The sequence below is a fragment of the Carassius gibelio genome, chromosome B11, assembly GCF_023724105.1.
Source record: "Carassius gibelio isolate Cgi1373 ecotype wild population from Czech Republic chromosome B11, carGib1.2-hapl.c, whole genome shotgun sequence".
NCBI classification, from domain to species: Eukaryota; Metazoa; Chordata; class Actinopteri; order Cypriniformes; family Cyprinidae; genus Carassius; species Carassius gibelio.
Genome location: NC_068406.1, coordinates 10,669,778 through 10,695,848, shown reverse-complemented (window position 1 = coordinate 10,695,848; position 26,071 = coordinate 10,669,778). Strand labels below are relative to the sequence as shown.

Below are 26,071 nucleotides of genomic sequence, written 5' to 3'. Positions count from 1 at the left end.
AAGAAGTTGGAAAGGAGGTAAAATGGCGTATGGTGTGAGTGAATTTCATGAACTGATTAAATCTGAACTGAACTTGAAATCAAGAGAAATGCAGATACACTGAATTAGATATGCTACACTAAGGCTAATGTTATTACAAAAAACCTGTCATATAAATGTACCTATAGCACAATCTTCAATAAAGACAATCTTTTAGATTGTCAACTTGGCAACTTTTTTTTAATCTAAGTGTGTATGACCTCCAGGGATGGCGAACAATTCATCGCATCTCCCTTAAGGAATCGTTATAATTATTTCATTTGTACCAGGCAGTTAAAGTGACACAATAACATACAGATCGATTTTATAAAAAGAAAGTGGTCATAAAAGGTTAGTAATTTACCCTATACATTTCTTCGTCCTCCTCTGGTATAAAGTCTACTAGCTCATCATCCTGCAGGTCACATGATATCGCACGGCGGATTTCTGGCCCAATGTCATGCAGCGTACGAAGGCCAGCCTGAAACCGTGACGACAAGATAGCTAAGGACCTGCTCTTAAATGGAAAGCCCTTGAATAGCAGCGACAGTTTGAAAACGGAGACCCTCACACACACATGCCACCAGGGGGCAGTTTACCAGACACATTGACATACAAGTTTGACGAAGACAGTTCCAGACAGGACAATTTCATGAGAAATGACAACAATCACAGTAAACAAAGAGGAAAAACACACAAAAACACCTCCGCAATTTTACACAACAACTAATACACTTTACCTAAGATGCTAGCCTTTACTGTGACTTTCTAAAAAATACTATAATAGCCTCATATGCTATTTAGAAACATTACCTTTCTGTGTATATACTATTTATAACATCTCAAAAGTGTAAAACATTTCAATGGTTAACTAAATCACACTAAAATCCTCTAAACAAGGATTATGTTCGAAGAGAAATCAAACACATTGGTAGTGTTTGATTTATGAGGATGGAGACCAACAAAACATTTTAAACCAATAATACATGAATTATAACTCTGAAGTGATGGTAAACGAATACAAACACTCCAACGACATTTATAACAGACAAAAATACATTTACAGATCACCATTATCACATTGAGGGATCCATATTTACGCTAAAACAGCATTAGCGCATCCAGAAACAGAGAGATACAGTTGAGGTAAAGAAGGTCTCATGCAAAGGATATACAGTTTGAAAAAAATATATATATATTTTTTTTTTATTATTATTATTCATGGTGTTTACACTGACATGGATTTGCTTTTGATTAACACATAAAACATTGGAACTTATTCTAGCATAAAAAACACTTTCTTGATCAAAATTTAAAGTGAACAATTTCAGCTATTTAGAAGCAAGTATAATGTATAATACTTTAAAAACAAATAAAATAATACTAAAGAAAGACCCTTTTATATTTTTTTGACTTATATGTCATGACTTTAGAGAGTAGTAAACATTTCAATGTGTTAATAATTGAAATATTAATTTCAGGGGGTTCTTTAACTCAATATTTTAGGGATTCGACTGATAAGAAATCTCTTGGGGTACTTAAAATTACATTTGTGCTACCAATACAATAATTCAGCAATGAAAAATCTAAATGGCTTTCTGACCGATTTTGAGAATGACCTTTAGTGAAATTTCTGTAATTGTCGATGCACAAAGTCCAAAAACAACAACATTATGATCATAAAAGAACAAAGACCTTATTAACTCTAAATAATCAACATAATTCTATCTCTAAGCACATTCTGCTTACCTGCAGGGCGATGGCAGTGTTGTTCTGTGCTGGGTGAACGCCCACCAGGCCTTCCTCTTTGCGTTTCTTGAATTTCCTAAAGTAGTCCTGTATCAGGAAAGTGGCATAGAACTTCCCCACCGTTACCTCATCATCTGAGTGAACAGACCACACACACGGCTTCGCTGTCAGCAAGTAGTTTCAACGCAAGCATACACACCTCTGCGGTGACGTACGGTTAGAGACAGAAACTGACTCAATATGTACTACTAAAACAGCAACGTTAAAGGGTCACTCCACCCCAAAATGAAAATGTTTCATTATTCAATTACCCCCATGTCGTTCCAAAACCGCAAAAGCTCAGTTCGACTTTGGAACATAATTTAAGATATTTTGTATGAAAACCTGGAGGCTTGAGACTGTCCCATAGACTGGCAAGTAAATAGCAGTGTCAAGGTCCATTAAAAGTATCAAAAGTTGTCATCAGAATACTCCATCTGCCATCAGACGTGCAGAACAAAGCGCATCCTTGTGGTGTGGATGACACATGAGAGCATATGCAGCACGGTGATATGGAGCGACACAGAGGAGACCGTTGACAAAGGAATTATTGAAAAAAGTTATTTTTTGTTTTCTTCGCTTACAAAAAGTGTTCCTGTCACTTCGTATAACCCAGATTGTACATCTGATGGCAGATGGACTATTCTGACAATGCTTTTCATACTTTTCTGGACCTTGACAAGTTACTTGGCAGTCTATAGAAAGTCTCAAGCCTCCAGGTTTTCATCCAAAATAACTTAAATTGTGTTCCGAAGACGAACAGAGCTTTTACGGGTTAGGAACAATATGGGGGTAAGTGATTAATGGTTACATTTATTATCAATGTTGCATCATTTGAATGCATCTATGCTATATAAAAGTAGCAATAAAAATATTTTTTAAAGATTTGTATATACAAAATGGAAAAGTATAAAATGCAAAACTTGTGCTCTTTTTCTACATAGCCATTCATGCTAGAAATAGAGATAATTACAATTAATAGTTGTTAGGTTTGCAAATTTTATTTAAAATGTTATTTTAAAAGTAATTCAATTCAACTAGATCTAAGACAAATTACAATAATATGTGGAAAATTCAGCTTAAGCTGCTAGTTGTGTTTGGGAACACAGTAGCTGGATTCTAGCTGGTTTAAAATAGTAATTTGTTGGTTATTAGGTGGTAAACCACCTTGGACCAGTAACAAACCAGCTACCAGGAAATTAAACCGCTAATAACCAGCAAGAAACTAGCTATCTTGTTCCAAAATATAATTACCGGCTTAATAAAAAAATGTTAGTTGTAGAATATTTCATATTCACGGTTATCTAATTTGAGTCACCAGATGTGTAAACATATACATATTAGTATATTAGCATGTTAGCATTAGCATAGAAACTGTGAGATAACTGAAAGTTTGAGGTGAGGGATTGAAAAAAATGCATCAGCTAAGCCATCTAACTTCATTAAAATCTAGACCTAAATGTGTTTAAGTTCTAGTGGGAACATGCAAGCAAGCAGCACTGAGCAATATGTATTAGCACATTAGCGTTGCATTGCTGTGGGTGTATTTGTGCATGTCTAATATGCTGTTTTTGGATATGTATTTCAATCATCTCTATGTATACAGTATAAATTGTTCATCTGCATGTTGTGCTCATGTACTGTATGTGTAAGTGTGTGAGAGAGAATCATTCTGAAGCAGGGGTCTGTCTCACTTTTTTTAAACAAGCACATTGGGGACAGATCAGGAAAGAAGAGGCAACATTAGTTCCATGCCACCATCCTAAAACAGAATTGCTTCAGAATATTCTGAAGATTTGAACTTTTACATGAACAGAAAGACAGTTAATGAGGAACGGAAGCTGCGGAAAAGCTCAAGCAGATACAGGAGAGAGCGACAGCGTAGAAAAGAGAGAGAAACAGAGAGAACACATTTTTTGAAGGACACGGCATGCCTGAGTTGCCATGCAAGCCCAAAGCTCAACGCACACCTTCTCCAAATCCTCCAACTATATACTCTCTCTCGCTCAAACACACACACACACACACACACACACAAAAACATACATCAGTGAGGTTCCAGTGTGGACGTAGTGTGGTACTGAGCAGGAGAGGAGAGCAATCGCGACACAAACGGAACAGAACAAACATTGCAGAGACCCAACCAGGAGAAACTAAGAGAACAACAGCAGGAAAAAAATAGTGCAACAGCTGGTGTGTGTGTGTGTGTGTGTGTGTGTGTGTGTGCGTGTGCCCAAGACACAAATGTATAGTATGTGTGTATACATGCTACATTAGGGAAACTGAAGTGTGTTCAAAAATATTTTTTTTGATCTTTATCTAAATGGATGATTTAGGTATGAGTTGACACAGAAGTATTAAACGTCTATATCGTGAATGCGTATTCTCATTAGCGGCGACAATCTCTGAGCTTTATAACTGACCACCAGCAGGGGGCACCACTTGATCCAGAAGTTTCATGCTTGTTCTCTTCCAGATCTTCTTAATCACAGCTCGGAGCTCTTCATTCGCCTGCTCTAGGTTACCTGGGTCAGAACACACACCACGTTATTAACACAATGTAGTTTCGATTCACTACAGTCAACTAGGACTGACTGATATTTTGATGACTATAGTTATGTATTTAATCTGAACAGTCTAAAAATTGTGATTTATGGGTGATTTCAGAGGAACCACAATTTTAATATAATGTTTAATTCACAAAGTATAGTAAACTCTTTTCCACTGTCCATTTTTCACTAAATGAATAAAAAAAGCAATAACATTAAATTATATTATACATAAATATACTCATATAGTCTACTGTTCAAAAGGGGTCAATAAGATTTTTTTTTCAAAGGAATTGATACCTTTATTTAGCAAAGATGCATTTAATTGATCAAAAGTGACAGTGAATACATTTATACTTAATACTAGAATATTTAGTTATTCTTAAATTCCTGTATATGGTACTAAACTAGAAAACCTTTTTTTGATATTGTAATAATATGTCAAAATATTGAAGTATTTTAGATAAATAAATGCAGCCTTGGTAAGCAGAAGAGATTTTTTTTACATCGTATTTACTCAAAACCCCATAGAGTTACTAAATAGATTAAATGTTTACCTATATTAATATTTCACTACAACATTTTAAGACATATTTTGTGACCGATGCAAATGAGTTGTTTTGAATTAATTCATTGAAATAAAATGTTTAAAGTAGTTTGCAAACGAATACCTTCCGTTTTGATCTTTAGTGCGGTTCTCACAAGAGCAAAAAGTGTAGCATTAAACATGACAGTGCCATCACTGTTCAGAGGCATGTTCATAGCCACCAGCCTCTGGAATAGAGAAACAACAACAGATAGAAAGAAAGAGCATGAGAAGGTGGCTCGAGTGTGTTTGCTAATGTTCAAATGCATTGTTTATAAATGTGTCTTACTTTGCAGGCGACTCTATGAGGACAGAGCTTCCCAAAGCCAAGAGGAGGCTGAATACGGCGCAACAACGTCACAACATCAAGATGTTTTATTCTGCCTCTGCAATAAAATAAGACAGAAACACAGACTGAAAAAACTCCTTTCACTCTTCATCTTTTTGCTATCCTGGACAAGCAACTGCTTTATTGAGAACTGAGGCGAATTGAATTTATTTCATAATTGACAAATTTTGCAATATTGAAAGTTATTGAACTGAACTGAATCAACATTTTACTGATTCAAACTGAACAATAACGCTATTGTTTTCTGCTTATACCTTATATGAACTTTAGACAGTTATTGAACTAAACTGAACCAAAGATGAACTAACTTGAACTGAATGATGGCACAAATGTTGTTTTTTAGAGCTGCCTTACAGCAGCATTTTAATATGTCCCAAAGGTGTGCATCACTGATTCTCTTATTTTCCTGTTTATATGCTGCTTTGAAACAATCTTTATTGTATAATGCACAGTAGAAATAAAGGTGACTTGACAAACACATTTTCAAATCCTTACTTGGCCTCTGGATCATACTCTGACCAAATCCTCTTAAATTCATCAAGATGATGTGGCCCCAGAATCGACCAATCACGGGTCAGATAGTCAAAGTTGTCCATGATGACAGCCACAAACAGGTTAATGATCTAAAGCAAGACATAGTTTAATTTGATTCACATGTGAGGAGTTCAGATGCAAGTGCCATCTATAATCCTCATCTAAAATGAGCATTTTTATCAGGCTGCTATGTTTAGGTTTAGTAATTTGGCAATGTTTAGGCCCTTTTCTATGCAATTCAAGTGAAATATCTGAACATAAAATATAGGAGCCTGATAAAAATGCTCATATTGCATCAGAACTCTTGTACAACTTTAAGAACAACATTGTTGATCATTTAAAAAATAAAAATGAAATTCAATAAATCCTTTTGGGATTCCAAAATGACAAAACATTAATAAAGAGACCAAATAATGTCTTTAATAAATTCTTAAAATGCTAAGTTTTTTTTTTTGGAGGTTTAAAGTAATATTCTAAATAATAATATTATAATAGGTAATTATAAAAATAAGAATAAATGAATAAAGGAAGTCTTTATGTAGTTGGTGTGTATGTACCAGGAAGGCGCAGAGCATGTAGAAGGTGATGAAGTAGATGATGGCAAAGTTGCTCCCACAGGTCATCTCTTCTCCAGGATTATAATCTGATTCTGGGTCACACAGTTTCCCTGGCATGCATGCCAACATGATCTCCTGCCAGGCTTCACCGGTTGCACATCTACACCCGAGAAATAATTCATCTGATATGTAATCCTATAAAGCAGACTGTATCTTACATTAAACTCTTTTAAACACAGATGAAGTGGTAGCATATAATAGGGAAAATAATACATCTTTGTAAAGATTTAAAACTCTGTCACTTGCAGCTTTAACATCCTCACTCTGCCATTCACTGCACTGACCTGAAGAGCAGAAGCACAGCCTGAGGGAATGTCTGAAAGTTGTTGTTCCTGTTGATTTGTGTGTGGTCCACCATGGCAATTTTTCCAAACACCTGAAAGATGGCAAACTAAGTTGCACTGTGCTGTATTGATAGGTCAAGTGTGTAATGTTTGTATGGAATGTGGGTGATTTGCAATTTAGTAAAGATATCAGCTACAATTACAGTACTTAAATACTATTTAGCAAAACAGTTTTTAATTAAAGACAAGACAACCATAAAAACAAAGCATCAAAATGTCAATACAATACAATCAATAACCCAAATAGATTTGCTATGCATATAATTTTTGAATCAGATTTGAGAAATATTTGGTGGCTGTGGTTGCCCATGATACTTTAACAATTTGAAAAGTGAAGTTTTTAATGCTTTTATTATTTTACATAACTGCTGTTTGTTCATGGGGAAGAAAAAAATATATTATTAAAATACATTTTCTGGAATAAATCTGTTAATAAATTTGCTGTAGTTTGAAAACTCAATTTCAATTTGTCTTAATAAAATAAAAAAGTAAAATAGCACTCCTAAAAATCAGTTGCATGATAGATTATGAATGTTTCTGACAATTCATGTGGTATTCAAAAAAATTAAACTAACCTGCATGCCAATGACAGCATAGATGAAGAACAGCATGGCTATCAGCAAAGCGACATATGGCAGGGCCTAATAAAAGAGCAGAAAATATATATTACTATGATATAATATTTTTATAAACCAGGGGTTTATATTTTTTTTTTCTTCTTTTGTAAACAACTGTTAATTGAAATTTTCTTCTGGGAACAGTAGTATTAAAAAAAGCAACTGTGCAAATTTAGAACCCATCCCAACCCGTCCCACCCCCTGGTAGACTTAAAAAAAGAAAAAGGAAAAAGAACAAATAAATAAAATAAACAATAATAATAAAATAATTAATTAAGTAATATTAATTCATAAATAACAATCAAATTATTTTTTTACAAAGATTTTAGAAAAGATGACACAACAATAAAATCTGAAAGCCATAAATTTACAGTTTTCACATTCGATCCATGTATACGAGTTGAGAGTTCCATAGAGATAATGTCCAACAAATACACATTCCAGGTTCGTTGGTACATTGTGTGAGAAGGATTCCATTGGCTGTCTCCCAAAAGTAATTCATAAAAAAATGGTGGCAAGTTAAAGATATCTCAGTATCCAGCCAATAAAATAGGTCGGTGTTCCCTGATTCTGCAGGAAAGTGGAGAACGTCTTGGTTACTTGTGTAACCCTCGTTCCCTGAAGGCGGGAACGGAGACATCAGGTCGGTGACTGACGAATTTGGGGATCTTACCAGAGAGACCAATTCACTTTGAGGGTAACTTAACAAGCCAATGGACATGAGGAATTTGCTTCTGGCTGTCACAACCCACAGCATGGTTACAAGAGACAGCAGGTACACCAAATTAATTCATGTTTTCAATGAAGGGCCGAGCTCAGCGGTGGTATAGCAATCGTGGCGACAGGACATGACGTCTCCGTTTTCTCCTTCAGGGAATGAGGGTTACACAAGTAACTGAGACATTCCCTTTCAGTCCGTCACTCTCAGTGTCACGTCAGTGACTGACAAATTTGAGAATCCATATGAATGTGCCACAGGGGCTTCCCCCTACAGTGCCCTGTGTAGGCCTACTGACCCTTTCTATAAGGCAGATGATAGGACCGGGCTCTACACAGAGAAGGTAAACTACTGCTGTTCCTCGACCCACCCAAACAGTAGGACTTGGATAACTCTGGGAAAGTATGCCCTTCCACTTGGAAAAGGCACGCTGTGGAGTCACCTCCTCACAGAGGGGGTTGAAAGATATTTACTCATGTTGAATAACCCCGTAGGGCCCTACTGCACATGGAAGTGTCTGAGATGGCCAAGGGCTGTATTATTTAGAGACGGCAGAACGTAGTCTGCCAGGGGAATCATGGCCCTAGTAACTCCGTGGAATACACATATGGGATCCCAACAAGGTCATTCATATGGGCACTAGCCCCACACCAGAATTCAGGAATTCATTGGGTGACAGGCATGACACCAGAGGCTCCACCACATCTGGCTGCCGGAGCGCTGAAGGACTCGACAGGGTTAGCCTGGTTAGGGGACTCTTTGGAGAACTAGGCGTCAAGGACACCACAAGCTGACTCTGAACCAGGCCACTCAGAGAACACCAAAGGAAACTGGTTCGACACATAGGCTATAGAATGTAGCGAACATGTTAGGAGTAGCCCAGCCCACAGCCATACGAATATCTGCTAGTTAGGCACCATGCGCTGTACATATGTGTGGTGTCATCTGTCGGAACGGCTTCTGCACATAACAGATAAGGGAAGTGAAAAGTATTTATTATGTTTCAAATATATTTATTTTGACAAAAATGCATGGATTCACTACAGGAGGCATTTAATTCACCACCCAGAGCCATGTGAGGCACATTTTATTATGAATGCACATGCTTTATTTGATGACTTGTCATTGTTCAACTGCAACTACCGCCGACTGCAATGTTAGAGCTAGGAATAAATGGCCAGGACAATTTTTTAATATAACATCCGACTAGATTCTGTCAGGGTTTTGCCCTGACACTGTCAGCATATAGCCTAGTTGATTGTTTTTCTCAGCCAGGTGCTTCTCTAGCCACTCCTAATTGTTTCCTCTTTACCACGCCCTCTTGTTAGCCTTGATCTAATTGTGCTCACCTGTTCCTTGTGTGTTTTCCTCTCTATTTATAGTGCCCCTTGCCCTATTTTCTTGGTCGGTTTGTGGTCATTCTCACCCCTTCTGTCACTGTCTTTGTCTCGGTCTGTGGATGTGGCTGAGTATGTGTCCATGTCGTGGTGTTAGAGTTCCTGTCCTGACCGGTTCCTGTCCAATGGTTCCCTTGTCTGGCATCTGGGGTGCTTCAGAGTTAATGGTCAACAATCATCTGAGCCAAGCTCTCTGGTGCCTTGCTCTGGTCTCTCCACCAGCCTGGTCTTGCCGCCCCCTCTGTTACTATAGTATTCTGCCAGTTGATGTCTGAGGCTTTTCCAGTGACCTTCCCTAGTTTTCTCTATTTAATGTGTTCTTGTTGTGGTATCACCTTTACACCTCACAACCCTTTTGTATCAGACTGTTTTGTCAATAAACCCTTGTTACGCACACTGCAATTGGGTTCTCCTTCCAGATCCCTGAGAGGATTTGTCTATAAGAATAAAGTCATATACACCTAGGATTCCTCAAGGGTGAACTAACCAAAGTCCTTTCAGGCAAGTCGTGCCACACGGCCGCCATCTTGGCAAAGCCCCCGGGCAGCTATTTCAGAATAACAAGACCAGCTCCTATCTAATTGAATAGGCAGAGAGTAAGAACTGCACTTTCACTGGTCATAAAAACAGGGACATAAAAACAGCATGTATAGAAACAGCAGTGAAATATGATAAAAATCGCTGAAAAAAATAGTTGACTTTGCCCCAAAATAAGGTTTAAAACCCCTTTTTCCCCCACAGGTTATACCTTTACTACGCATGCACAAGGGTTCCTCAACTGTGCGCATACGTCAGTGGAGCCAGACGATAGGCTTAAATGTTTCCTGGCTTGACTGTTAGAAGCAGATGATTGGCTTTCCAGCGGGAGGGTGCACACAACCGCCATCTTTGCCGTTACGGGTTTTCCTTATATAGTCGTATTGAGGATTGAGGAAGTGACATGTCTCTTATAAACTGTCTCTGAATAACCCTTTAAGGGTGGAAGGGGATAGCCTACGCTCCAACCCTTGTTCTAAGAAGGAAAGCACAGCTCTGATCGAACATTTGGAGCTGGGGGCGATTCTGATGGTCTGCAGGATGCACAGAGAAAAACTAGGGAGCATTAACCAGGCTCAGAGAGACCACGCAAGTGGAACCAAAGTAGTCACTGATGTATTTGTGTTGAATGAAACTTTAAATTAAATAAACACAAAACAGACCCAAAAAAACTAAACCAAAACACAAAATAATTTTAAAATCAAAATAATATTTTGGTCTATATGGCCAATTTTGCCCTTCATGACAACTGTGAGGGGGGTGACATTTTTTAGAACTCATCCGTTTAAATTATATTAAGCCTTAAAGTTTTGCATAATTAAGGGCGTGGCCACTTGAGTGACAGGTGGATTGCTGCTGCTGACACTGCCATCGAGCTAGGCGGGCATGGCCTCATCAACCAGCTCCCGCCTTTTTGCCCATTTTCGATTGTTCAGGAGAGTCGTGCAATTCAATTGTACAGCAAGAGATGGTGCTCCTGGACCACCAAGGTGGACATCGCATTACCCAGTGACATGGTCCTATGCAGTATGGAGTGCATGTAGAACAGCCAGGTCATGACCACACGAGGACACAGTTGCATGGCCACCGACCACTCCACCAAGAGAATGCCTATGTACCCCAAAGTGGCCCTGCCATCAAGGGTGGTGAGGGAGGAGGAGCTGCACAATCTGTTTCTGGCAGGAAAAGGTGCGTTCCACGATTTCATGAGCTCCTCATGCACTTCAGGGAAGAATGGCAACGGAGGGGGGTGCTGATACCCCCACCGACTAACCACTCATTTAGCATTGAAGGACCAGGGTGTGGTAGAGGAATCCACATGAGCTGACATTCTTGGCGGCCCAGGAAAGCATAGCTGTCATCTCTGGGTCTGACTTGGGCAACACAACTCTCCCTTTAAGCTCCATTATAAATAAAATTAAAAAATATATATATATAAAATAATATACAATTTCTTGTGGTGGGTTAAATTAACCCCTAAATGAAACACTGTAGCTAAATGATAACAGAAAACATATAAAATGCATACAATAACTGCTTGTGATAAAAAAAAAAAGTACTCTGCTTCAATAATATCTGGCATTTCATTAGGTTAGAATAACATCTGACCTGAAAGGACTTGATGAAGGTCCAGAGAAGGGTTCGAATGCCCTCCCCCCTGCTCAGCAGCTTGACCAATCGCATCACTCGAAAAAGACGGAAGAAGGTGATTGAAATGCGAGCGCTGTCTTCAGTGTTCTGTGGGGGCGGAATCAGCATTAGTGAACCACTCAGGAGAAAGATATAACACAGGGCATCAGGCTGTATTAAGGCAGTCTGACCAGCAGAGGGAACCACAATGTAGTTTCAAAGCATGTGGTGAGTTGATTTATTTTCAGCCAAATGTTACAAATAAATGTAAATTGTAAATGAAAAAAAGAAAAACGCTAGTTTTGAATTTGGAAAAACTAGTAGAGTATTATAAAACTATAAAAGAGTATTTAGACTGGTTTGACTGATCCATAAACACTACCAGAGACCCTGCGTTCATGCTTATCCTAGAGAGAAAAGGAAGTAGATAGAGGGTTGCATGCTAGGTAAAAAACAAAAATAAAATCTTGCCATATTTGACTGCACGCATCAGCCCAAGCATGGCACTCTTGACCTAGAATTACTTCATGCCAACTCACAGGTTAAAGGTCAGTTTGAGGTCACAACCTTACCTGACCCGATCTGACCTAATCTGACCTAACTTCAGGGGCCACTTAACCATGCAGCAGTGTCAGTGCTACAAACGTGAGAGGCCGACGACCCCACACACACACACTCAAACAGTTCGTCACGTTTGGGTGACACTCCCCTTATTGATAATATAGTCAAAGGATGTAAAAACCAAAGCAAAATCTTGACAAACAAAGCAAACGAAGAGAAACCAAATGTAAATCTAAAGCCAAAACTCAACAAATTAAAGTCGGGGTGGGTTAAGATGAAACATAACAATGTTTAATCAAGATTTCAGAACTCAAAAGGAAACCTGAAAAAGAATGCAGACTGTAAAACTGGGCAAAAATCCCAAGAGGGGCAGAATTTCTTACCCCCGACTCATCCACCTGAGGTGCCTCTGTGGGCTTTAAAAATCAAAGACCTGAATTAATCACTCACACATAACATTTGCACAGCGACTTACTCTTTAAAACACATTCACAACATACACAGGCACTGTCTCACAAACTCTATTATAGCATTTCTAACTGACGATATCAGGACAGCAAACCTGCTCAAACAACCTGAAGATTAGACAATTTTCCTTTCAAAACTGCTTATGAGGGTGAAAAATGACCAGTGACAAACAGGACTAGACTCAAAAAGGGGCTTATATAACATGAAGATCCATCATGTGACCTTATTTCTATCTCGTGGACTATGTACATAAGCATCCGATGTAAATTACAGCACGCGTGCACGCACACACACACACACACACACACACACACATTAACAGGACAGTTTGGGACTAGTGCACACTTAAACAACGAGTACAACTTCGTAAAAAACAACAACAGCAACAACAAAAACGCTAGGCAACAGCAAAATACACAAGAACAACAAACCTACAATGCCATATTATGAAATTTACATTTTTCTACACGTGCATTTGCAAACAGTGTCAACCCTGTGATTCACATGACATGCGTATTATAAACAGATGAATGCTTATAAAGTTTTTGTATATATATATATATATATATATATATATATATATATATATATATATATATATATATATATGATTTAGTGAATTAATCAGTTAACTAGCAACCAATACCAAACATTAAAAACATGACTGGTTTTATAATATTTCATATAATTGAATTAATGCAAAAATAATTTATGCACAGAACATGCTTATGAAATGTCCTGTCATTTCACTAGGTAAATGTGTCCACCCACCAAAGTCCACTACTGATATAGTTTAGTTTGTGAAGTCAAACAGTTTTAGATTTAGCATTATGCTTTCACATGCACACAAAATAAACCCCATCCACACATTTGGTTTGGAGAACAGATCAGTTCTCGACTCTGAAAAAACAAAAAACAAAAACCACATTCATCAACATTAAAGCACTAGCACAGTGGGAAGAAAATTCAGCATGTTATCAGAAAAAAAGATGAATCCTTCAACTGTGCAGAAAGACTCAAGATATATGGCTTCAGTCACACAGCCTGACATCCCTCATCTATAGCTATATGTATTAGCATTAGAAGCTGAAATTATAGGATGCAGTTTCTGGCTGTGGCATTTATGGTGCATGCGTTAAGCAATCAGGCATACGTGCACACGTTTACAAACATACAATGTCTTTCTCGAACGCACTTTCGCCATAACAGCAGCATGTCTATGCTTGTGCCCTGCAAAAGAGACACCACCCGAGGGCGCTCTAACAGCCCAAATTCAAGACAGGACAAAAAGAATGAAAGAAAGAAAGAAAGAATCAATGGATGGAAGCAAGGGAGATAGATGGCGGAAAAGGTGAATGAAGAAAAGTAAAAACAAAAACTAAAAAATTCAGAGTAGGAGGGATGAAAGGAATGAAGGAAAGAAGGAAGGAAATCATAAATGAGAAAGGAAGGAAGGAAGGAAGGAAGGAAGGAAGGCAAAATGAGGGACAATTAAGACAGATCAAAGAAAGAACGGGAGGAAAAAGAAGTGACAGAAATGCAGAAAGAAAAAGGTTAAACAGTAGGAAACAATTAAATGGCAAAAAGAGAAAAAAAATAAATGATGAAGGAATGATGGAAGGAAAGTAAAAAAAATGCAGAAAGAAAGTAAAAAATAATAAAGGAAGGAAGGAGAGATTGAGAAATGAAGAAAAGTAAAAGGAAGGAAAGAATTCAGAGAAGGATGAAGGAGATTGAGAAAGAAAGGAAGAAGGAAATAATGAAGGCAGAAAGAAGGAAAAGAAAAAATAAAGAAAGGAATGGAGGGAGAAAAAGAAATAAGGAAGGGAGGAAGTAGAAAGCAAGCAGAAATTAAATAAGGAAAATTAAATAAATAGGGAAGGAAGGAATGTATGAAAAAGAAAGCAGGAAACAAATGAATACAGAAATTAAATAAGTAAAAAAGAAGGAATGAGAGAAAGAAAGTAGAAATTAAATAAAGAAAAATCTAAGGATGGAGAGAAAGAAAGGAAAAAGAAAGGAAAACAGAAGGAAGGCAGAAATTAAATTTCTAAAATTTCTAAATAAAAGATCAGAAGTAAGGAAAGAGAGAAATAAAGCATAAATAAGGAAAATAAAGGAAAAATAAAGAGGGAGGGAGGAAAGAAGAAATAAAAAAGGAAAAACAGAAGAAAGGAAGGTATGTGAGAAAAGGAAAACAAGAAGGAAATAATAAAGGCAGAAATAAAAAAAAGGTAAAAAAGCAATGAAGGAAGTGAGCAATAAGCAGTAATGGAGGTCATGCAGCCTGTCTGACGTTTACACACCTGTTCTACTCAAGCTCTCTCCTCTGAGGAAGACAGTCACCCAGCAGACACACAGACTACGGAGAGAACACTAAACAAACATTCTTAATCTAATGTGCTGCCTTCACATCTATCTAGATCTACATTCTTTCTTTGTGAAACTGTTTTAATAATAATAATAATAATATTATATTATATTATAATTGTTATATTATAATAATATAACAAAGTATATTAGAAATATACTCCCAGGACCCAGACTACTGACAATATGGGTGATAACTGCTGAGCTCTGTGATTCTACACATGTTTCTTTCTCTGTGAACACCTCTGTATACTAGAATGATAGTGTTTCGTTTGCTAGTGATTGGACGTTAGCTTTGATATCTTGATTTCTCGCAATTTAAATCAGCTCTGAGCTCCAGGGCCATTCTGTCTGGAGGGGAACAGGAGGAACTGAAAGAGAGGATGTTTAAACTTCAAACTGACTACACCACTTGGGTACTGACCGGAGGAGAATGGAGCGGGTGGCCAAGTGCCATCTGCAGAAAATGAAGCTAAAGTTAGCAGCTACATATCCCAGCATGCAACAGGGGATGGGCAAACCAGTCACTCCAACCACTGCAAGATTTGGATGAAAGTCACACATTCCTGAGTGGGAAGTGATATGTATAGATATAAGCATGATTGATTCGACAGCAAGACATATACATTGATCAAAATTATAAACACAACACTTTTGTTTTTGCCCCCATTTTTCATGAGTTGAACTCAAAGATCTAATACTTTTCAATGTACACAAAATGGCTACTGTATTTCTCTCAAATATTGTTCACAAATGTCTAAATTTGTGTTAGTGAGTACTAGAGCTGCAACTAACGATAATTTTTTTCTGTCGACTAATCTAACGATTATTTTTTTCGATTAGTTGACTACTATTATTTTTATAGAATAAAATATAGAATACAATAAATAATCGAATGTTCTTTTTTTGATTAGCTAATGAATCCTTTGGATAACTTTACAAAAAAATATAAGTACAACTTCTAATATAATATTTCAACCTTTATTCATTTTCAACCAATGTGGTTGGAGTTTTTACAGTATACAAAAATAAAGAGGGAAAGAAAATTATTTTACTATGGTAAATATGAGTTTTCGATAGCGTTTATAATTAAACCACAGTAGCCACAAATTTACAGTTGTCTGATCACAAACCATAAAATGTAGTCAGGGTTCTGCTATGGTTTAGCATGGTTTCCAGAGATCCGGAGTTGATTCAGGGTAGCTCGGTGGTTTGTGACTGTTGTCTCGCAGCGCGCTGTCTTTTAAGGGGCCGTTCACATATTCACAAGTTCGTTATTTCAAATGCAGGCGCGGAATGCGCGCTCATAATGGAAGCGACGCGGTCGCGACCGTCCACACCGCATCGAGTTAAAAACATCTCAACTTTTCAGAAAGCCGCAAGCGCACCGCGGATCATGTGACAAGAACTAACTTAATCAGTTTCATCTTTTCCTGTAACAACGTTGAAAGCTCAGCTGAGGGAACAGCTGATCATCGCTGTATATGGATTGCCAGTTTGAAATAAATACAGTAGCAGAGCTAGTGCAAGCTATTTTTAGTGCTGCAAATCCATTTATCCTTTGCTGAAATATCCGCGTCTTTGTGGAGAGAGCACATCATGGTTGCTTAGCAACGGCAGACGCCCCAGGGGCACAACTGCCCGAGCGCTTTGGAAAGAAGGAGAAAGCGGCGCAACTAGCATTTCCCACACGCGATATGTGAACACCCCTAACGCATGTTCGAAGCCCGCGCCAACACAGACTTACTCTATTTTTATTTTATCCTTACTTCATCCGCTACGGGTGATCATAACAATAACTTGTAATCTTTCCAAGAATATCAGAATCATGCAATAAGCAAGTCTGCGTTTATTAGACCCTTAATAATATCACATCAGTTTGTGCTTTTAGAATCGCCGAATCTGCTGCGGTCGTTCCATCACATCTGCAGCAGAGACCTGAACCAGGAAGTTGGTCAACAGATCACACGGTAACAAGTTAAACTGTAACACCGGAGAGCGCCAGGATGTTTTCCTCTGAGGTGCTCGTGCATCGCATTTGTGCTGCTGTGGTACACCATATCGGTTTTGCAAAGGGAACAAAGGGCCATTTTATTTGGCATCTGTTTAAAGTATTCCCATACTTTTGATAACAGTGGTCTCTGTTTTTGTGATAGAATGCAACTTTCTCCATTCCCAGTATGCCATTACGCGAGATGTAAACAGTGTGACACGTCGACGCATTTCACGCACGTCAACGTATTTTTGTAGTCGACGTAATCGATGACGTCGACGCGTCGTTGCAGCACTAGTGAGTACTTTTCCTTTGCCGAGATAATCCATCCACCTCACAGGTGTGGCATATCAAGATGCAGATTAGACAGCATGATTATTGCACAGGTGTGCCTTAGGCTGGCCACAATAAATGTCCAAACTAAAATGTGCATGTGATGAGTGGGGCGGGGCTGAGAGCTGTGGGAATGGAGCGAGCAACACCTCTGGTGAACATTCATGCAGTCAGCATGCCAACTGCACGCTCCCTCAAAACTTGCAACATCTGTGGCATTGTGCTGTGTGATAAAACTGCACATTTTAGAGTGGCCTTTTATTGTGGCAAATCTGTGCAATAATCATGCTGTCTAATCAGCATCTTGATATGTCACACCTGGGAGGTGGACGGATTATCTCAGCAAAGGAGAAGTGCTCACTAACACAGATTTAGACAGATTTGTGAACAATATTTAAGAGAAATAGGCCTTTTGTGTACATAGAAAAAGTCTTAGATCTTTGAGTTCAGCTCATGAAAAATGGGGGCAATAACAAAAATGTTGCATTTATAATTTTGTTGAGTGTATGTGTAGAAACAAAAGATTTGCATCTGCTGTCCTTGATCTAATGCTTTGTATCTATAATTGCAGAATTTAACAAGCATGAACGCCACTTAAAACAATGTCATACAATGAGTTTCACAAGGCTTTTAAAATTATAGAATAATTATTTGACAAATAAAGTAACATTTTAAGGCATAATTAAAGTTCTGTCATTATTTATTCACCTTCATGTTAAAAACTCATTGTTTCAGAAAATTTCCTGTCCATGCTTTGCAAAATCATGAAAGTGAATGACAACTAAGACTGTGAAACTCCAAAATGACTAAAAAAGCACCATAAATGTGTCCTAAAAGCGGTCCACAGCCCTTCTTAACCATATATTAACTTGTATAATGAACAGTGAATTTTAAGCTGTGTTATTCACTGAATTCTTGGATTCATGTGAATTTAATATTTTCGATGAATATAGTTCACAAAACCAGTCTGAACGATTCATTCCCAAATCAGAGTGATCCAGTTCTCAACTCATTGACTACAAGATCTAGTTGCCATTTTTAAGGAATAATTACCTGCATTTAAATAAGTTTATATCACAAAGCTATTATATGTCCAGAAAACTATTTTATATATATATATATATATATATATATATATATATATATATATTTTAATTAGTTTTCTTGGAAAATATGGACTGATAAATGATTCAAAATCTCAGCAGAAAAAAGGTTAGAACAACATGAAGATGAGTAAATCTTTTTTTCCAAATCCAAAGATGACACTTTTCATTTTTGGATGACGATCACTTCTAAAACAAAAATTCTTCTAAAACAGCTAGCTGATGGCAAAAATCTAGTTTAATAAGCTTGACTGAAGACCTTGTGAAACCTCTTTATGATTTTAATCACCACTGAAAAGCACAAAGACAGCATTAAAATAAAGATAAAGAGGAATACATAGACAAAAAAGAAACAATATACTCTCTCTCTCTCTCTCTCTCTCTCTCTCTCTCTCTCTCTCTCTCACACACACACACACACACACACACACACACACACAAACATCCACAATCTCTCATTAATTCATTTCATATGTCCACACTCAAACAATACAAGGATACCAAAGACTCCACAAACACAAATAAAACACATTTAATGAAAATGGCCACAAGACAACACCTACAGGGACATATACAATACACACATACATACATTTACTGTATATATGGACGCTGGGACATGAGACACACCAGAAAAATAGCACTGTAGCTCAGACAGTGATAGCCGTGTGAGATAATATACATGTGTGCATATTCCCTGTTATATGTCTGAAACCATATAAAAAAACATATGTGTAGCATATATATACACACATGCACACACACACTCACTAATACATATATATATATATATATATATATATATATATATATATATATATATAATAAATGATAAATAAAAAAACAATGAAAAATTAATAATAACATGATAGCACATAACAAAAAAAAATCTTAATTTAAAATCAGATTCAATATATCAAAATATTAACAATATTTATATACAAATACACTATTATTATTAACAAAACTTTAATATGTTCTATATGTACAAGCAGACAATTAAAATGTTGAAGTTTCCACATCAACTTAGCTTGTTGTTGAATATTTTAAGTGTGATGCCAAAAACGGATGGTCTGTTCCTTTAACAAGTCCTCAACCTTCCTGCACACCAAAACTAATTTAATTAAAAAAAAAATATTACTGATTTGGCTTGTAATCGGTAAAGCCAAGGCGGTAGGAGCTTTACTTCATTACACAAAATCAGCAAGGCACAAATATGCTTTTTTTCCCAAACTGATCTTGATGAAAACTCTTCAAACAGCACAATTTTGTCAAATCCTTTCCTCACAGCACTTCAAGGAATCAAGTCATTATGAAGCAGAACACAAGCAAACAGGAGATCAGATCTTGCTATACTTTCCTCTACAAGCTTCTATGGAGACAGAATGGAAGAACAAGCATTAAGATAAACCAGCTGATGGATCTCTGCAGTTCTGACTGCATTTACACACATTTGGATGTAAGGCCACAGATTGATGGTCAACACAAACACACAACATAAAGGTTGTTTTCTCAGCAGCAGAGTCCTCAGGGTTTTGTTTCAGATTAAGCCGGGGAAACAGAAAATGTTAGATGTTTGACCTCAATTCACATTTAAGACAACTTATAGTGAAACCTTGCAAAAAAAACAGAAGTGCCCTTACAAGAAATGAAACTGACTGGAAAAATATGGTCTCAGCTGTTAAGGCTTTCACAAAATGTTCCTGTCATGCGATGAATCAATGATGCATTGAATTGATCAAATTTGACAGTAAAGATATTTATAATGCAACAAAAAAAATACAGGTTTCTGATCATCAAGTAATCCTGAAAAAAATATGAATCACAACAGATAATCAGATTTTTTGAGCAGCAAATCAGAATATTAGAATAACTTCTGAAGGATCATGTGACAATTGAAGGCTGAAGTAATAATGTTGAAAACATCTAGTTTCTAGACAGATATCTAGAAACACACTAGCTCATAGATAATCTTAAGCCTAACATACTCATACCAAAAGCCAAAACAATTACATTTTGATTTCATAGGGACTTCAAAAATATAGGTAAATAATAATATGAGGAGCACCAGACATGGTTTTCTTGCAAGGCTTCTAAATTTGGAAAGGAGAATACGGTTGTACTTACGTTAACTTCAGTGATAGCAATGTCTACGACGCTACCGACAACAATTAAGGCGTCAAACGTGTTCCATGCATCAGTGAAATAATGCTGTTAATAAAAGACACACCACACAAAAGGAGGAGGGGGAAAGAAATGATTGGAGAAAGAATGAGGGTGAAAAGAAAGAAATACAGATGTTAGATCTCAGCAGACAAATAAATCAGCTGTCAGTTGAAAAGTAGCTCATCCTGAGCTGAAAGCAAGTCTGAGACGGGTGAGCAGATATTAGAGGGGACAGGGCCTACAACTGTGCTGTACTTGCATCAGTCTCACTCAGCACTATGTCTACAATGCTGCCGATCACAACCAAAGCATCAAAGATGTTCCAGGCATCCCCAAAAATACCCCTGCGAAACGCAAAGGGGCGGACGGCCGGAAAATATATGTGATGATTAGCAATAAATTGCTGTACATATCCAATTATGCAGAAATTCTTACAAAAACAAAAAACAAAAAACTAGATAATAGCTCCCCAGCTACTTAAAAAAAATGCATTCTAAGAATAAAATTATGAAAATGTTATTTCTGAATATTCTCAGAAATGTTCTTTTTTCTAAAAACATTATTTATTGGGTGTTTGAATCATGGTTAACTAGAACAAAGCTGAACCATACAAAAATTTGTCATTTTTGAAAAATAAAATAAGAAATAACAATAATAACAACCATGATAATAAACTAATGGAAATACAACATTTCAAATTTTCATTTATTTTTACATAATTTATTTAAATAAATAAAAAATTAAACTAGAACATCTTTCTATCCGTCTGTCTGTCTGTCTGCCTGCCTGCCTGCCTATCTAGATATATATATATATATATATATATATATATATATATACAATTTTTGCCTCCTTCCTGGTTTTCCTCATTCTAAATATTAATAAACTGAATAGTATCTCGATACAAAAATTTCTTTGAATGTAAAAAACAACAACTAGGGAATGTTAAATTGTCATTTTGCTAATTAAATGAAAAAAATAAAATAAAAATAAAAAATAAATAAAATAGACAAAACATCTAATATGTTTCAGCGTGTATAAATAATTTTTGTGCCAATAATTTTATTAATGCCCAGAATATTTTTAACAAACTTTCATATTTTATAATGGGAGAAGTTTGCCAGAATGTTAGTCTGTTAGTTCTAAGAACATTTCTTGTTAACTGGGTTATTACAGCATCAATCAACACAAAGTATTAATATTAAATAGAAAGTTTACTATATTATACAGTAAGAACTTCATGCATTTGTCTTCTACTGATGTCAGTCTAAAGTGTGAATGTGGTGAAGAAACACTGCTAGTCACGCCACACAGAAAAGCTGAAAACGACAGCACTGCAAATCACACTGAGCTGCTTACTAGCATTCTGTTCTTCTCAACACAAATCTGCATGTGTCAAAGTGGAGAGTGGGGCAGAGGGATGTTAACATGATAAAACTGGCATGATATAAGTGGAACACTATGACATATTGAGAAGGGAAGCGTATTTATACTGTGCTTTTACGAATGTCCAAATGGTAAACTATGTGATTATGTGTGAAGGCTGTATCTGTGTGTTTGAATTACTCACCCGGGGTTTGAAGGCGATCAGTTTGAGTAACATCTCCACAGTAAAGACGGCAGTGAAGACCATATTCAGGATGTCCATAACATAATTGAAAAGCTCGGACTGACCATAGTGCTGGACAGAGAAATGTGTGATATGAAATTGTAGAAATGTTAATTAAATGTACAATAGAAAAACTGTAGAAATTGCAATTTATTGGAGAAGGGTCTGGCTGCAGACTTGCACTTTCAGACTTACACCCTCAGACACTTGTGCTTCCGCTAGCAACATCCCTTGCAGTCTTAATTTTTTTTTTTTTTTTTTTCTATTTATTGATAACTTTTTGTTTTTACAAAAGTAGCCAGGTGGTGAAGACAAGAAAAAAGAAATTAAATTACAATGTCACTTGCAATTGCTTTTTGCTACCTGTGACGTCACTTGCTATCAATACAAATCGTGCATGTTGAAAATGGAAACAAGATGCTGTGGTGGTGATTAAACCTAATTTAGTACTATAACGTATAGGGTCCTGCAAGAAAAAGACAAAACCGGCAAATCCGTGGCCACAGAATAGCAGAATATGAACGCAATGCACAAAGTCTTTCGTTAAGCATTTTCCTCCTGTAGAAAAAAGAAACACTTAATATGACATAATGCATTAAGATACATTAAGTTCAATTAAAAGACCATATTCGATATATAGTTATTATTTAATGTACTACAAGACAAGCAGATGGCTATGAACACAATGCGCAAACTTTGTCCTCCCATACAACAAAACGCTTAATGTGGCCCAATAACAGACTAAGATGATAAAGACAATTCAGTAGGCCTAGCCTATATGTCTTGTTGATGACTCAACGTAAATACAGACCAGCAAATATGAACGTGCATTATGAAATGCATTAAGTGATTTTAAAAGGATCAACTCTGTACAGGCAAGTAGACGAGTACAGAATGCAGTGCGTTATATTGTACATTAAACGTTTTCCTCCTATAGAAAATCATTACAAATAAAACACAATGTAGCTTAATTTACAAAGAAGGTGATATAAACGAGTTGTAGACGGTTTATTCTATATGGGAAAAATGCTTAATTTGTGTTGATTGCAAGTAACATAACAGGTAGCGGAGAGTGCAAGTGGCGATTGCAAGTAACATTGTAATTTAGTTTCTTTTTTCTTGTCTTCACCACCTGGCTACTGTTATAAAATGTTGGGAAAATGAAAAAGAAAAGAAAATGAAACCCCATTCGACACGTTTTCATATTCACGATGTATTTGAATGCCAAAATATTATGTACTTCACTCGCGTTCCAATATCCACATAAAACTAAATGTTTTGCATAACATCATGGCGGTACAGTAATAACACCTAACACCACAGATTTAAATTTTAACCCATACATGTATTTTTGGCTATTGCTACAAATATACCCCAGCGACTTAAGACTGGTTTTGTGGTCCAGGGTCACATATGATATGAATCCTCATGTTCTGTGGTTTGCTTCTTTTTGCGCATGGAAAATTTAGATTAATTCAAATGAACATTAGGAGTTGCTACAAACATCCCTAATTTAAACCCAAACTCTACTTGTAAATACCTAAGAATAAAGAAAGTTACCTGAATGGCGAGACAGATGGTGTTGAGTAAGATCAGGACAAACATGATGTACTCAAAGCCGGTGGAGTTCACCACATACCAGAACTTATACTGATAGGGGTTCTTTGGGATGTATCTCCTGAGAGGACGTGCTTTCAACGCATACTCAACACACTGACGCTGAGGAACACACAGATAAAACCATGCTTTTCATTCTGTCAATTAACATACAGGCTTTTGGATTTTATCTTCAAATGTAAATTAAGTGGACATCAACTCATATGCAATATAATGTATACTGCAGAAATAAATAGAATACAGAAAAAGCAGAAACTACATGGCTTGGTTCTCAACCTTATAGAGATCACTAATGTGTCGTCATCATGACGTATTCCCAGTGGTGAACGCAAAGCATTTTGGGAATCCGCGGCACAAACATTAGGCGCCAGACTTCTTTGCATGGAGGGAAGAACGCAGTGTTCAAGATGCCATTTACCTGCTGTGTTATAAAATGCAAAGTGGCATGAAGCTAATGGAATATATTTTTATCGTTTTCCAGCGGGGATAAATAATAGTACAAGCCTTGTTTGAGAGGTGACAAAATTACGCCAAGATTACCTTCGATAACACTCCACCACACATGATGGTGTGTTCAAAGCATTTTCACAAAGGTAAGTTACAATTACTCTCTGTAAATGTTAACTGTTAACTAGCATTAAATGGCTAGAAAATGAGCTTAAGTTACCAATGTACTAAAGCGATACGTTAATCAGTTTTAAATGTTGTACATCTAGGCTACATTGCTATTTATTTGGTGACTGTTTGCAGGCAAACCTGCCTATGAAATGTTGGAGTGTGTTCCTGCTTTAATTACAGGAATAAATTAGTTTAAAATATATTAAAATAGAAAAGTCATAATATTTCACAATATTACTGTTTTTATTATTTATTTATTTATATCAAATAAATGCAGCCTTGGTGAGCAGAAGATGCTTCTTTTAACATTTTAAAATATCTCACTGACCCCAAACTTTGGAACGGTAGTGTATGTTGTGTGTATCCTATGTATATCTAATCTGGATTCCTTAGGAATAGAGGTTGTGATATGACATAATTTCTTTATATTGTTACTGTCAGACACTACACCTGCACCTGAGATGGATGATCCTGTGAATCCACCTCCATCACCGGGCACTGTCCACACCGGTCATGAGACTGAGCTGAAGACTTTGCTGGATACAATCGTGGTTGTGTGCTGTGCTTGGACCAATATGTGTCCAAATATTGTTGTGAAGGCGCCATGTTAGAAAAATACACCACGCTCACATCTAATATGTAAATGTTTTTATGTTTTCCAAAAGATTTTGTTATGTCTCCTCACATGTAATGTTTTTTAGCTTTGTCTGTAAATAAAATACACAAAGATTGAATGAAATTCTGTCTCCTTTATCTGTATTAAGGAAGAATTGTGCAAAATCAGTGTTTTTTGGTTGCAAACACAATTACATAACTTAAATAGTAGTAACAACCAACTTAATTTCGGTTTCTTTACATATTTAACATGTAAATACATTTTGATGAATAGATTAACTTGTAAATACATTTAAATGAATACATTAACATTATAGAGAGTCCATAGAAATGATGAGGAACTGGAAAATGATAAGCCAGCATCATTTTGTTGCCTAAAAATACTTTCTAGATAAGCAGCACACTGGTTTGTGACACATCCCATGTTCCACTTACTCTTGTTGTGTCTTCTCTTACCTGGTTCTTGTCCAGCTCACAGTTCTTGTACTCCTTCTCTCCCTGTTCCTGAAAAGTCACGATGACGAAACCCACGAAGATATTCATCATGAAGAAGGCGATGATGATAATGTAGATGATGAAGAAGATGGAAATCTCCACACGGTAGTTGTAGATCGGACCCAAGTTCTCCCGGTTGGAGTCTATGGCCTTGTACAACAACCTTAGGAAAGACAAAATGTAGAAGTAAACTAAAAAGAAATGAGAGCCAAGGAAAAAGTGTTCTTCATCACCCACAGTTACAGAACAGCTATATCGTGTTATTCTGTCACAGTGTGTGTGAAACTAAGTGCGTGTTAAACTAACAGAACATTTGAAGCAGTGTGGTGTTGTAATTACAGGGACAGCGTGCTACTGTTGGCATCAAGTTCACAGTGGCACTTCCCAACAGCGCCAATACAAACACCAAAAACACAATAACACACTCGCTCATTTCCCCT

At 36.8% G+C, this 26,071-nt stretch overlaps 1 protein-coding gene across 6 annotated transcripts in view; it reads right to left on the bottom strand.

Annotated features, from left to right (window-relative positions):
* The window catches only part of LOC127968377 (voltage-dependent L-type calcium channel subunit alpha-1D-like), a 98,278-nt gene that overhangs the window by 9,574 nt on the left and 62,633 nt on the right, over positions 1–26,071 (bottom strand). For 3 of the 6 annotated variants that reach the window (XM_052569548.1, XM_052569549.1, XM_052569552.1), the window contains 15 exons: positions 25,593–25,794; positions 23,847–24,005; positions 22,248–22,358; positions 20,639–20,722; positions 12,628–12,660; positions 11,663–11,791; positions 7,361–7,426; positions 6,726–6,817; positions 6,382–6,541; positions 5,786–5,913; positions 5,231–5,327; positions 5,027–5,129; positions 4,230–4,331; positions 1,768–1,901; positions 383–499 (listed from right to left, as the gene is read on the bottom strand). In XM_052569548.1, the coding sequence (XP_052425508.1) occupies positions 383–499; positions 1,768–1,901; positions 4,230–4,331; positions 5,027–5,129; positions 5,231–5,327; positions 5,786–5,913; positions 6,382–6,541; positions 6,726–6,817; positions 7,361–7,426; positions 11,663–11,791; positions 12,628–12,660; positions 20,639–20,722; positions 22,248–22,358; positions 23,847–24,005; positions 25,593–25,794 (1,717 nt within the window). The remainder of the gene's footprint in view (positions 1–382; positions 500–1,767; positions 1,902–4,229; positions 4,332–5,026; positions 5,130–5,230; positions 5,328–5,785; positions 5,914–6,381; positions 6,542–6,725; positions 6,818–7,360; positions 7,427–11,662; positions 11,792–12,627; positions 12,661–20,638; positions 20,723–22,247; positions 22,359–23,846; positions 24,006–25,592; positions 25,795–26,071) is intronic. The other 3 variants (XM_052569550.1, XM_052569551.1, XM_052569553.1) reach the window with 1 other exon arrangement.